Below are 12,408 nucleotides of genomic sequence, written 5' to 3'. Positions count from 1 at the left end.
AAAGAATAGTAAAGAAAGAAGACGATGAAAAGAAATAGCAGTGAAAAAAGAAAGACATAAAAGGTAGCGGAGAAGAGAGACGGAGAAGCAAACCTAAAATATTTTTAAAAAATAGTAACTTTTGTTAGGCCGAAGGTAAATAGTTTGGTATTTTGTTAGATTTATGAAAATTAACTTTTATCTCATGTTAATTTTTTTAATATCGAAATATTGCTACAAATAACATTTTTACTTGTGGTTTTTTATTTAAATCTTGTGTATCTATGGATTATTTTCTTTATTTAAATTTCTAACAAAATATTTATCATCTTAAATGAAAATAAAATAAAATTAAAAAATGAGATAAAAAGTGAAAAATAAACATTGTTGAAAAGAAAAATAACAAATAAAATGGAAAAAAAAAAGAGAAAAACTCGGTTCTTAATGGAGAAAAATCCTCAACTGAATGGACACATAGCAAAATTACCATTTTCTGTTCGAGGAGTCTTCAACACTCGTCCTTTTAAAAAAATATATGTCGTTGAATTGTATGAAATATATTGATAGAGTGAAGTAGAATGACAATGCACAAGAATGACGATGATGATCAAAATCTAACAACTTGTAACTCAATAAAATATCAATTTACTATTTAGCCTTTAACTAAAAAACGGTAGAAACTAAAATATGTTCTTTTAAAAAATTGAATACTAAAATGAATATTTGTAAAAGTTGAGGAACTAAAATAGAACAAATTAACAAGTTTAAAGATCAAAATATGAATAAATTAAAAAGTTTAGGGATGAGAACATGAGGTAAAGCTTTTTATAATAGCAATAGTAATCTCACTCTCCATTTGAAATGAAATATTTTGAGGATGATTCGATGAACAATTTATATTGATATGAAATATGTGGAGGATACAATTAAAATGGCAAAATTTTGAAATTTGGGACAAAAACCATTTTAATTTTGTTTTTGTTTGTTTACGATTAACTCTTTAATCACCTTTCTCTCTCTCTTTCTCTTAAAAAGAGGAAATAAGAAGAGAAAAGAAAACTGTTTAATCACCCATCATCCCCTGTTCGTGTTCCTCCAAATCCAAAACCCTAGAAACAACCACAATTTCAACTCTCTTCACTTCACTTCACTTCTCTTCTCTTCTCTTCTACCTATTTGTACACTTCACACTCCTCCCAGAATTCCCCTCTTTGTTATGTGTCTCTGATTCTATTCTCTTTGTTGTGGAACCCTTCATTTCCCTAACATTTTGTTACATTTTCATCTCAACTTTCATGGGAGAGACCAACAAACGACGTCTCTCCGACCATACCCACCAACGCAGTAAGAAGCATCTACCTTCATCTTCCCCTTCTTCTGCTACTCCATCTCCCATTCCTTCAAACTCACTTTCTCATCAAACACATTTCCACAATCCCTCTCCCCAACCACCCCACAAGAATTCGACCCCACATTTTCTTTCCTATCTCGATTTCCCTAATTTGCCTTTTAAGATCAAATTAATGTGTGAAATCATCGCCAATTCCCCTTCTCTCAACGTTGAAAAGGCTTTGGAAGACACTGGCATTCATGTTACTCAAGAAGATGTTGAGGAGGTTCTCAAATTATCTTACAGCTTCCCAGGTTCCTCTGTCAAATTCTTCCGGTGGTCCGGCCGCAAACTCAACGACCAACACAGCCCCTATGCTTGGAATTTGATCATCGACATGTTGGGTAAGAATTTATATTTCGACCCAATGTGGGATGCTATTAAGTCCATGAAGTCAGAAGGGTTGCTTTCTTTGGCCACTTTTGCTTCTGTGTTCAGTAGTTATGTTGTTGCTAATCGTGTTAAGGATGCCATTATGGCTTTTGAGGTTATGGATACTTATGGTTGTCCTCACGATGTAGTTGCATTGAATTCCCTTCTAAGTGCTATTTGTAGGGATGGAAACACTAAGGATGCAGATGAGTTTTTGCAAATAGCTAAGCGAAAAATTAGGCCTGACCCTGATTCTTATGCCATTGTATTAGAAGGGTGGGAAAGTGAAGGAAATACAGTCTGTGCCAAGCAAACTTTTGGAGAGATGATTGAGGAGATTGGTTGGGATCCCACCAATACCCCTGCCTATAATTCTTTTTTGTGTGTATTGTTGAGGGATCCCAATGGGCTACAACGGGCATTAGTGACCTTCGAAAGATTAAAGGATAAGATGTGCTATCCAGGATTTAAATTTTTCAAGCTTGCGCTTGATGAGTGCGTAAAGTGTGGCGACATCAAAGCGGGGAAGTATCTTTGGAATGAAATCATACAGTGTATTAATTTTCAGCCTGATACATATATGTTCAATTCAATGATAGCTCTTTGTTGTCATCAAAATGATACTGATGAAGCAAGAAGGCTGTTAGATGAGATGATATGTTATGGGGCATTCCCAAATGCGGAAACTTACAATTTGTTATTTCAGTTCTTATTAAAGGGAAGAAAGTTAAGGGATGCTTCAGCTATCCTTGATGAAATGATAAAAAATGAGTTTATTCCAAGTCATGCTAATTGTACTGCTGCAATCAGGATTTACATTGAAAGTCAAGATCCAAACGGAGCCTTAAAAGTATGGAAATGCATGCTTAAAAACTATGATTCAGATCTTGAAGAGACTGGTAATTTCTTGATTGTATGGCTCCAAGATCAGAAGAGGTTGCCAGAAGCTGTCAAATATGCTCACGAGATGATGGATAGACCGATCAAGTTGAAAAACTCAACTTTGGCCAAACTAAAACATAGCCTTTTTGAAGTTAGAAAGGAATCTATGTATGATGAGCTAATGGTGAAGTTCAAATGTTCTGAGAAATAAGTACTTTGGTGGTTTGTTGGTGTAGAAACGAATTTTCGCTTGATGATCATTTGGTATGAAGGAAGATTAAGGTAACCTGTTTTGACAATACTCATTAAAACCACAAGTAAAGACTTGTTCAATACTTTCTTGACTGGTGTAGTTATTCTTAGTTTCTTGACTGACTGGTGCCAATACCATCTTTTTATGTGGCGCAGATCAGGTATGCATTCTGATACACTGATGTAATGTCTGTTAAGTTCCAGTACATAAACATTTCCATCTCGTTGGAAGGGGACATTTTTTGGAGTTTGGAGACTGACGAAATTGACATAAAGATAGTCATCTTTAGTGTTTGTTTATACAAAAAAAATAAGAGAGAATCACAGAGAAGGTCATTTTTCTTGATTGCATTTCATTGTTCTTCTTGAAGTAGAACAGAAAGATCTGTTGTGGTATCCGTCTCCTTCAAATGGGGTTCTTGTACGTCCATCGGCCCCCTTCTTGTCGTTTTTTGTTTTCCCTATCGTGGAAGACTACAACTGCAAGAACGTACAATTTTCTACTTGGCACGTCATTTAGGGGAACTATAAATGCTGTGATTCATATTCAGTTGTCCTGGAAACAAAGATTTCCAGTTGTAGGCCCCCATTTCTTCAAAGGTGTTTTTTTGGTAGTTCTTTCTCTCTTTTTTGCAACTCCCACCTCCTCCTGCCTGGTTGTATTTCTCACCTTGGGTTAGGCTCCTGAAGAAGACAGCTTTTTTGCTTGACAAGATTCATGGGATGTGCAGCAGTTCAATCATATTTCCAGGAACTCTGTCATACTGTTGAGGTTGCAGTGGAGTGGTGTTTTGTGATAGGACTGATATTAGAGGGATATTAAGGGTATATTAGTAGTTAGTGAAGTCGTTAATTAGGAAAGTTCGGCCACAAATACGGTGAGTAGGAGAAGATGAACAATATTTTGGAGTACGAATTAGAGCTTGAGAGTATCTCAAGATTGAGAGGGCCTAAGTACCACAAAACCTTGTGTTTCTATTATCTTTTATATTTTTCAGTACATCCGTGTTCCGTCAATATATCTCAATCAAATTGATAGAACCAAACTTCCTCCTTCCATATTGGTGTTTACAACCAAACATCTTAAAAGATTACTTAATTATTAAGCTATCCTTAATATTCCTCTAATACCATTCCTATCATTTTGTTTCATGCAAAATGTTTTTGAGGTGCGAAGATGGCTCTGCCACAATTTTGGTGTTCAATGATAGAGGATGTCCTCTTTCACCTGCCATGTCAAGATGAGAGGGAGGATCTTTCGTGAGTCTTTATTTTGCTTCTCTTCGAAGTTTTTTGCTTGAGCTGAATTGAACAATTTATAAAAATAAGATGTTGAGAGGCTTTGAAGAGGTGTGGACTTTGGTTTTAAGTTTAATACCTCTGCGAGTTTATGCTTGCAATGAGTTTTGTAATTATCTTGCATTCCAGCCGACAAACCGTGGGTCATATTCTTCTTTTGTTGTGTGCTCACTCTATTTTTTCTTCCTGCATTATTGACTACTTCCAGACCTTTCTAGGTTGAGTTGTCGTCTGCGTGTCTTCTTTCATTGAGATGAAAGTTTAACTTTAAAGCAAAGATCTTTACTATATTATGAAAAAGAAATCTTAGTTTATGGCTCTTAGTTTAGTTCATTTTTTGACCTTTGAATCAATTTTTTTCATTTCAAATCTTAAAGTCGAAATCATTTTATTATAGTTGCCGTATTGTGTTTCCTCTGCAACATTGTGTTGCAGTGCCAAAAAGTTGATATTTGTTATTTGATGATCTTTTCAATGATACTTATTCTGATTTATAGTTTGGATTTGAATTTTGATTTCTCGATTTTTCTTCATATCCTACGTTGTAGTTACCCCAATCTTCCAATGTTTGATTGGGTTTGAATATCTCATAAAACTATCGGTAGGTTTTATTTTAATCTTCATGTTCAATCTTGCTTATGGTTCTCTGTCCCGGCCCAACATTTTTAATGGTTGATTGTTTGACTGTGAGACAAGGAAATGATTGTTCAAACTTGAAAGTGTAAGAAAACCTTATTTTTGTGAAAACGTATAAAATTTTCATTTTAGTTCAAATATTTATACCTGACTACCAGAAAACCAAGTTTATCCTAGGTTTGAATTTCACATGTTAAAAGTGCTTTGGCTTTTACTTGGAAAAAACTATCTCAACCATATTTAGGGTCTCCGTTTGGATATACTTCACAAAAAAATGTTTTTTTTTAAGAAACTCTTTTTTTTTATTTTTATTTAAACTACTTCGATGAAAACAGTTTAGAATACACTTTAAATCGTCAAATATTGTAATTATGTTATCTATTACATCAAAGACTTGAAAATGCATTCCAAACCCTGTATCCCTTGCATCTCCAATCTTCTCTATTACTCAATGCCACCAAGTCTTGCACAAGCTTTCTCTTCCTTTGAAATCTCTCTCAGGACAAGCGTTTTATATAGAAAAACACCATATGAATATGGCTCTAAACTAGGCTTCAATAGTAAGAATGTGAAACATGATTAGGTTAGAATGGAAATGAAAATATGATGGAAATTGATAATCTTCTAGACCTTGCTTTTGATAGCACCTTAAAATGATTCATACTAATGGAGATAGTTATTCACACTTTCTTATTTAACACGGAATTTTATTCACTTTCCTAACAATCCTCTCCCTGAACGAAGTACCCCTTTCAACCTCTCTTCAAATAAAACTTGAAGAAGGCCCACCAAATTTCTTTGTTCAAAATCTAAGGAGGATTTCACCTGCACGCTTGGGCCTAGACCAAGGTTCTAATACCAATTGATAACGACGCAAACCCCTCTACACTTGTATAATATTGTTTATTTTAGACGAATATTATCGTGGTTCACATCAATGGAGATAGTTGTTCACACTGATATACTCATGATAACTTCCTTCTTTAACCCAATGTTGAGTTTTAATTGCATTCTAACAACGGAAAGATTGACAAAAGATCAAGAAGCCAACTAAAGAACTAAATATTCGGAATAGGTGTTGACAATAAGAGCTTATTCATGCAACATTGTTTGGCTAGATTTTCGAAAAAAATTTATTCGTTGAATTTAAAAGTTGTATTTGTATTGATTTAAGTAATGTGTACAAACTCTAATATTTGGTCATTTGAAGTTTATCATTTGTTGAGTTTTTGGATGAACGATCTTTGAATGTATTGATTCTTGTAGGATCGATCTTTGAGCTTGGTTTTGGGTATCCTTGGACTTCATTATCAGTTAGAATCAACCTTTGGAGTTTTGGACTTCAATAGCTTCATAGAGTTTAATCTTTTGGAATTATTGTGAGCTTTATCCTTAGACCTTCAGGAGAGGTTTTTCTTGGAGTTTTAGTTTGTCTTGATCTTCAAAGCTTGAAGAAAAGTATATTCTTCAGATCTTTCGAGCCTCAACTTTTGGGCTTAGAAGCTTCATCCTTTAAAATTTCAACCTTTTAACTACTTCCAACACCCCATAGTTAAAAGAAGTTTTTATTTAGGGCTAATAAGAAGAATAGCAAAATCTAAAGTTAACTTGGATAAATAGCAAAATTTAATTTAAATAGATAAAATAGAAAAATAGAAAAATATGGAAAAAAATTGTAATGTCTTAAATGCTCCTAATTTAATGACAAACTTCAATCCAAATACAATTATTCCACAAATAACAAATACCCTATAGTTGAGCCAAACTCCCCAAAAACAATGATTACATCTATACCCTAATTTTTTTCCTATAAACACAACCAATGAATTAAAATCTATTGAAATCCTAATTCCCCCCCAAGTCGAAATTCATCTTCATTAAAATTTCAAATTCAAAACATAATTTCGGTAGTCGTTTCATATTTTCTTCAACTCGTGCGCGAAAGAGGGTTATCATACGTTGTCACCCTTCAAATCCTTCACACCTTTCAAACCCTTCAAGTATTCAAATGTTCAACAAACATAGAGTCTTCGAAAAAAGATTCTTTAAACCCTTTAAACTCTTCAAATCGGAAAGAGTTCCAACTTCGTCCTCTGTAGAAATGATTCCAGCTTCGTCTCCTTCAAACCTTCAAATTTTTCATACATTAGGCGTAAAGGAAGGAAGTACTCAGGTTTTTCTTCTTGCGGAGGAGCTTCGTCCTCTGCAGAAAGGATTCCAATTTCCAGCTTCGCCCCTTTCAAACCTTCAAACTCTTCATACATTAGGTGCAAAGCAAGGAAGTATTCGAGTTTTTTTTTTATCTTGCGGAGGAGCTTCTTCATCCAAATGATTCCAGATTTGACGCAAAAGGTTTGTTTTCACCATTATTCTTTTGTTCACTTGAGTTCTTGATGTTTAGGAAAATAGATGCTTAACACCCTAATACTTTGTGATCGTGGCATGCAAAGCAAGAATTACTGTAAATCGTTTATTATTATCACAAATCACATTCAGGTGATCTTTGAACTATTTCTATGGTTAGAAAGAAAAATATAAAATGTAGAATGTTTATTTTTTATTTTAATTATAAGATATATATAGATGCACTTGTGAATCTAAATTGTTTATTTATTTATTTTAATTATTATGTTAAATTACATTACAATATATTAAAAGATATTCCGGGAACAATAACGGAAATTGGTTTTATATTTATAAACGTTTATTCCATTTATAACTTGTTGCAAATTTAAAATGACAAAAAAGAAGGGAGAAGGAAGAACAAGAGCCAACGACATATTAGAGCTGCTAGAATTACCAGTTCAGAAAAAAAAAAAAACCCAACAAAGGAGGTTGAAAATCTGTCAAGTTCGGATGAGGTATTAATGTAAAGTTTTTTTCAATGACACAAAACATCTAAATGTTGATAAATTCTTATATGTATACCTACAATAGAGACCATAAGATCTAATGGTTGAGGAATCCGGAAGCAAGCATGGAAGTCCTAAATCTTCAAAGGAGAGGGTAAGGAGAATGAACCTCTAAAGGAAGAGAATGCTATGAAGAAAGAACCGAGGATGAAGAGCTTGGTAATCCATCTTATTTAAATTGATTTTTAGGCAATACAGTCAAATTTGTGAGATTGAGGTATGTATAGGTTGCAAAAAGGAAATTTGTGAGACCGATACGTGGAGAAAAAGAGGAAGAAGCAAAAAAGGAAGAGAAGATTTGGTATCTACATTGTTGTTCTTCAATTAATAAAATGTACTATTTAGGAAATTGATAATACAAACTTTAATCAACAAATCTTACTAAATAGGGAGCATATTGAAAGTGATAATGATAAACAAGAAGAAGAAGGCGAACACGAAGAAGGAGAAGGTGAGACAGATGTGAATGAGGAGCGTAGTTCAATAACCAGAGAAATAACTGAAACAAATGAAGAATCAATAAACAATAATATGAGAAAGAAGGATGCAACGAAGGGAAAGAAGGTACCAATCTATCACTTTTGATAAATATAAAGGTTGTATGAAATATATAAATCAATTGACAGTTTATAACAAATCATAGGTAAAAAGTGCTAAAAAAGAAGAAAAGGGCAAAGAGGAGAAAAGACGTAAAGGAAAAGCACTAATGACGCATGAAAAGGATGAGGTATGTGTGATAAATTACATAGTATTTGTGCATTATGTATACGTAGAACGTATTGTATGTGGTTTCTGTTTGGGATCAATTACACTAAATTTGTGTTCAATTACATTGTATTTAGGAATATTGGTTGCGTATGACTATATTTATACTGGAGTATGTGGAATCTGTTTGTAGTGAATTACACTATATTTGTGCATTCTGGTTGCTACTTGTAGTGTTATATGTTAGTTGAAGTTAAGGATTGGTATAGCTTTGGAGTGTATTGAACTTATAAATTTTGTTGCATTGTTCTGTATGTCTGACTGATAGTTTTGCTATGACTTATTTAAGTCTAACCTTTCTAGGTCATTGGTTGGCTAGATTGTTATGAAGTATACTTGTTTATGTATATTAACATCTTTTTTAATATGATTGGCCTTTTACAATGATAACTTAAACTTTATTACACATCAACATTAAGACTCTGTATACCTGATGTGTTCTGAAAGGAGAAATGAAACCCCGAAGATAAATCTCCAAGCTAAGAGCACAACAATTGATAAGATAAAGGAGAACCTTGGAGATACAATGACTAACAAGTTTAGGCAAGGAATTTTTTAACATTTCCTTGATTTCTTAACCACAACCCAATCCTCTCAATTCTTGCTGCACCATAATCAAGGGATGTGTAAACCAAAATCAACAAGCCAACTTAATTACTTGATATGAGAGAGGGTGTTGAAATTTGGGTTGAGAGAGTTTAAATTAGTAACTGGACTGAACTATCATGAAATACTAGAGATTAATAAGGACGATCTTAAGGGGTTGGACATTTGAAGAGAGTGTATTTTGAGAGCCTAAAAACTGTTACAAGATGGTACTTAAACGTTATGTTTAACGTAAGCACTGTTGGAACTGGTGATGACCGCCTAAAGATGGCGAAGTTGTATTTTTTGAGTGCTTTCTGATCCCAAAACAAGAGAACCTAAATATAGAGTGGGGTCACATTCTAATGGTTGATGATGATGAGCTATTTGATAGGTATCCATGGGGAAGGGTGGCGTTTGACCTTCTGGTCGAATTTATGAATAGAGGTGCGTCTAGCAAGGGGTAGACAAGAATTTCAATGGGAGGGTTTATTTTCACAATCCTTGTTTAGGCGTACAAGGTAATCCCAACTTTAATTACCCCGCCCAATTTCTTTACAAGAAGGATTTCAAATCAGGTGCCTAGAATCATTAATTGGGCTTTAGATACACAACCAAAATGGAAGGACCTGAAGCAAAAGGTTTTTTATTCACCCACTGTATGTAATTCTTCAATAAATAGTCAGTACCTTTACTTATTCCTTGTTAATTTGATACTTAGAAAATATATTTTTTTCTTTTTGTAACAACTTGAAGTTTGTCATATGCTTGTTGCACCTGATGAAGTGACAATGTTATACTTTGTACCATTCTTTGAGTCTAAAAAAAAAAAATCTACAAGAGGCCGAAGAGGAAATTAGAAAGAGCCAGTCAACTGATAGAGTGACTCAAATGTCATTAAATAGAGGCATGCCCTCTACAAGTCAGATGGATGGATTGACCAAACTTGTAGAAAGAATTGAAAAAAGCCAAGAGATAATGCACAGACATATAGGAGAGATCAATGAATTTTTGAAGTTGGTAGAGCAGAAGATGGATAGAAAGGATGAAAAGCTAGGAAATAAATTGAACGCTATTATTGAACAAATGAAGAGTCGACATCCAGTGCACGACAGACTAACGAGTATATGGTAATCAAGTGATATATACTGTAATTGTCTTTGTCTGATTATGTATATATTTAAAATGATTTAAAATACATTGTAATTTGGACACAGGCAACAAGAGACTTTGAAGAACACCTAGACAGAGTAGAGAATGATAAAGAAGAAGAAGAAGAAAAAGAAGAAGAGGAAGAAATGGACCTGGAATCAAATGAGCCAACCATGGTTAGGAAAAAAGGTAAGGACAAATACAATGAAGGGAATGGAAACAAAGTTGCAAATTCAAACCAAACTTTCGGAGTGCCGGATGGGGGATCAAGTAAATTGAACACATCAAAGAAAACAACTGACCAACAAGGAAAAGGGGGAGAGAGCTCACTTCGACGAAGGTTAGCGAGGGGTCGAGGGGAGAGCGCGCTTTTCCAAGTTCTTTCTTTTCCGTGGTGTCCAATGAGTATGACGAGAATCTATGTTCAATCTCTTATAATAGATGCGGACAATAACCTTTTTTTGGGGAGAATGGTATGAATCCTTTAACCGTTAACCATTAGTGGGCAGCGTCAACACCAGGCACTACTGAGACAAGAACTTCCATAATGGAACTAATCCTACTGCATTTCTTTATCTCTCCAAGAAAGCGGTTGAGATCCTCTTTCTTGGATGGTCTTTGTTTAGGTCTAATTCCCTACTGAGTAAGATCTTTCAACAAGAGATCTTCTTCCATCCATTCACTCTGGTTTTCTTTTATTTCATCGGTAAAGAAAGTTATAACCTGGTGCTGCTCCATTGTCAACATATTTTTCAATATCTGGTTTATTTATTTACCTTGTATGGTGAGCCCTCTCCACCTTTTCCTTGTTGGTCAGTTGTTTTTTCTAATGTGTTTAATTTACTTGGTCCATCATATGACACTCTCGAAGTTTGGTTTGGATTTGCAGCTTTGTTTCCATTCCCTTCATCGTCTTTGTCCTCAACTTTTTCCCTAACCACGGTTGGCTCATTTGATTCTAGATCCATTTCTTCTTCTTCTTCTTTGTCCTTCTCTTCTCTATTTAGTTGTTCTTCAAGGTCTCTTGTTGCCTATGTCCAAATTACAATGTATTTTAAAATCATGTTAAATATATACATAATCAGACAAAGACACTTACAATATATATCACTTGCTTACCATATACTCGGAAGTCTGTCGTGCACTAGAAGAACTACTTTGTCGACTCTTCATTTGTTCAATAATGTCATTCAATTTGTTTCCTAGCTTTTCATCCTTTCTATCTATCTTCTGCACTACAGACTTCAAAAATTCATAAATCTCTCCCATATTTTTTTTTCATCCTCTCTTGGCTTTTTTTTTTGTTTTTTTAATTCTTTCTACAAGTTTGGTCAATCCGTCCATCTGACTTGTAGAGGGCATGCCTCTATTTAATGACATTTGAGCCACTCAGTCAGTTGGTTAGCTCTTTCTAATTTCATCTTCAGTCTTTTGTAGAATTTTTTTTTTTGGGCTCAAGGAAGGGTGCAAAGTATGTCACTTCATCGGGTGTAACAAGCATAGGCCATATTTCAAGATGTTACAAAAAGAAAAAAAATTATTTTCTAAGTATCAAAATAAGGAATAAGTAGAGGTACTAACTATTTATTGAAGAATTACATACCGTGGGTGAACAAAAAACTCATCATCATTAACCATTAGAATGTGATCCCACTCTATATTTAGGTTATCTTGTTTTGGCATCAGAAAGCTCTCAAGAAAATACAACTTCGCCATCTTTAGGTGGTCATCATCATTTTCGACAGTGCTTACATTAAACATAACGCTTAAGTACTGTCTGGTAACAGTTTTTAGGCTTTCAAAGTACACTCTCTTCAACTATCAACCCCTTTAATATCTTCTTTATTAATCTCTAGAACTTCATGACAGTTCAGTCCAATTACTAGTATGAACTCTCTCAACCCAAATTTGAACACCCTCCCTCCTATTAAGAAATTAAGTGGGCTTGTTGATTTCGGTTTGTACATCATTTTAATGAAGTGTAGCAGGAGTTGAGAGGACTGGTTTGTGATAGATGAAATCAAGGAAATGTCCAAAAAATCCTATCTAAATCTGTTTGTCAGTGCATCTCCAAGCTTCTCCTTTATTTTATCAATTACTGTGCTCTTAGTTTGGAGATTTATCTTCAGGAGTTCATTTCTCCTTTCAGAACACATCAGATATACAGAGTCCTAATGTTGATGT

General features: G+C 34.2%; 1 protein-coding gene across 1 annotated transcript; it reads left to right on the top strand.

Annotated features, from left to right (window-relative positions):
• The first annotated feature begins 1,016 nt into the window (after positions 1–1,016).
• LOC103499319 (pentatricopeptide repeat-containing protein At1g77360, mitochondrial-like) lies at positions 1,017–4,365 on the top strand. The gene is made up of 2 exons (XM_008462294.3): positions 1,017–2,905; positions 3,032–4,365. Exon 1 carries the CDS (start codon positions 1,275–1,277, stop codon positions 2,832–2,834), a length of 1,560 nt encoding a protein of 519 aa, XP_008460516.1. The 5' UTR covers positions 1,017–1,274; the 3' UTR covers positions 2,835–2,905; positions 3,032–4,365.
• Positions 4,366–12,408: the final 8,043 nt, after the last annotated feature.

The sequence above is a fragment of the Cucumis melo genome, chromosome 9 (genome assembly GCF_025177605.1).
Source record: "Cucumis melo cultivar AY chromosome 9, USDA_Cmelo_AY_1.0, whole genome shotgun sequence".
NCBI classification, from domain to species: Eukaryota; Viridiplantae; Streptophyta; class Magnoliopsida; order Cucurbitales; family Cucurbitaceae; genus Cucumis; species Cucumis melo.
This window is presented reverse-complemented; position numbering and strand designations above follow the sequence as displayed.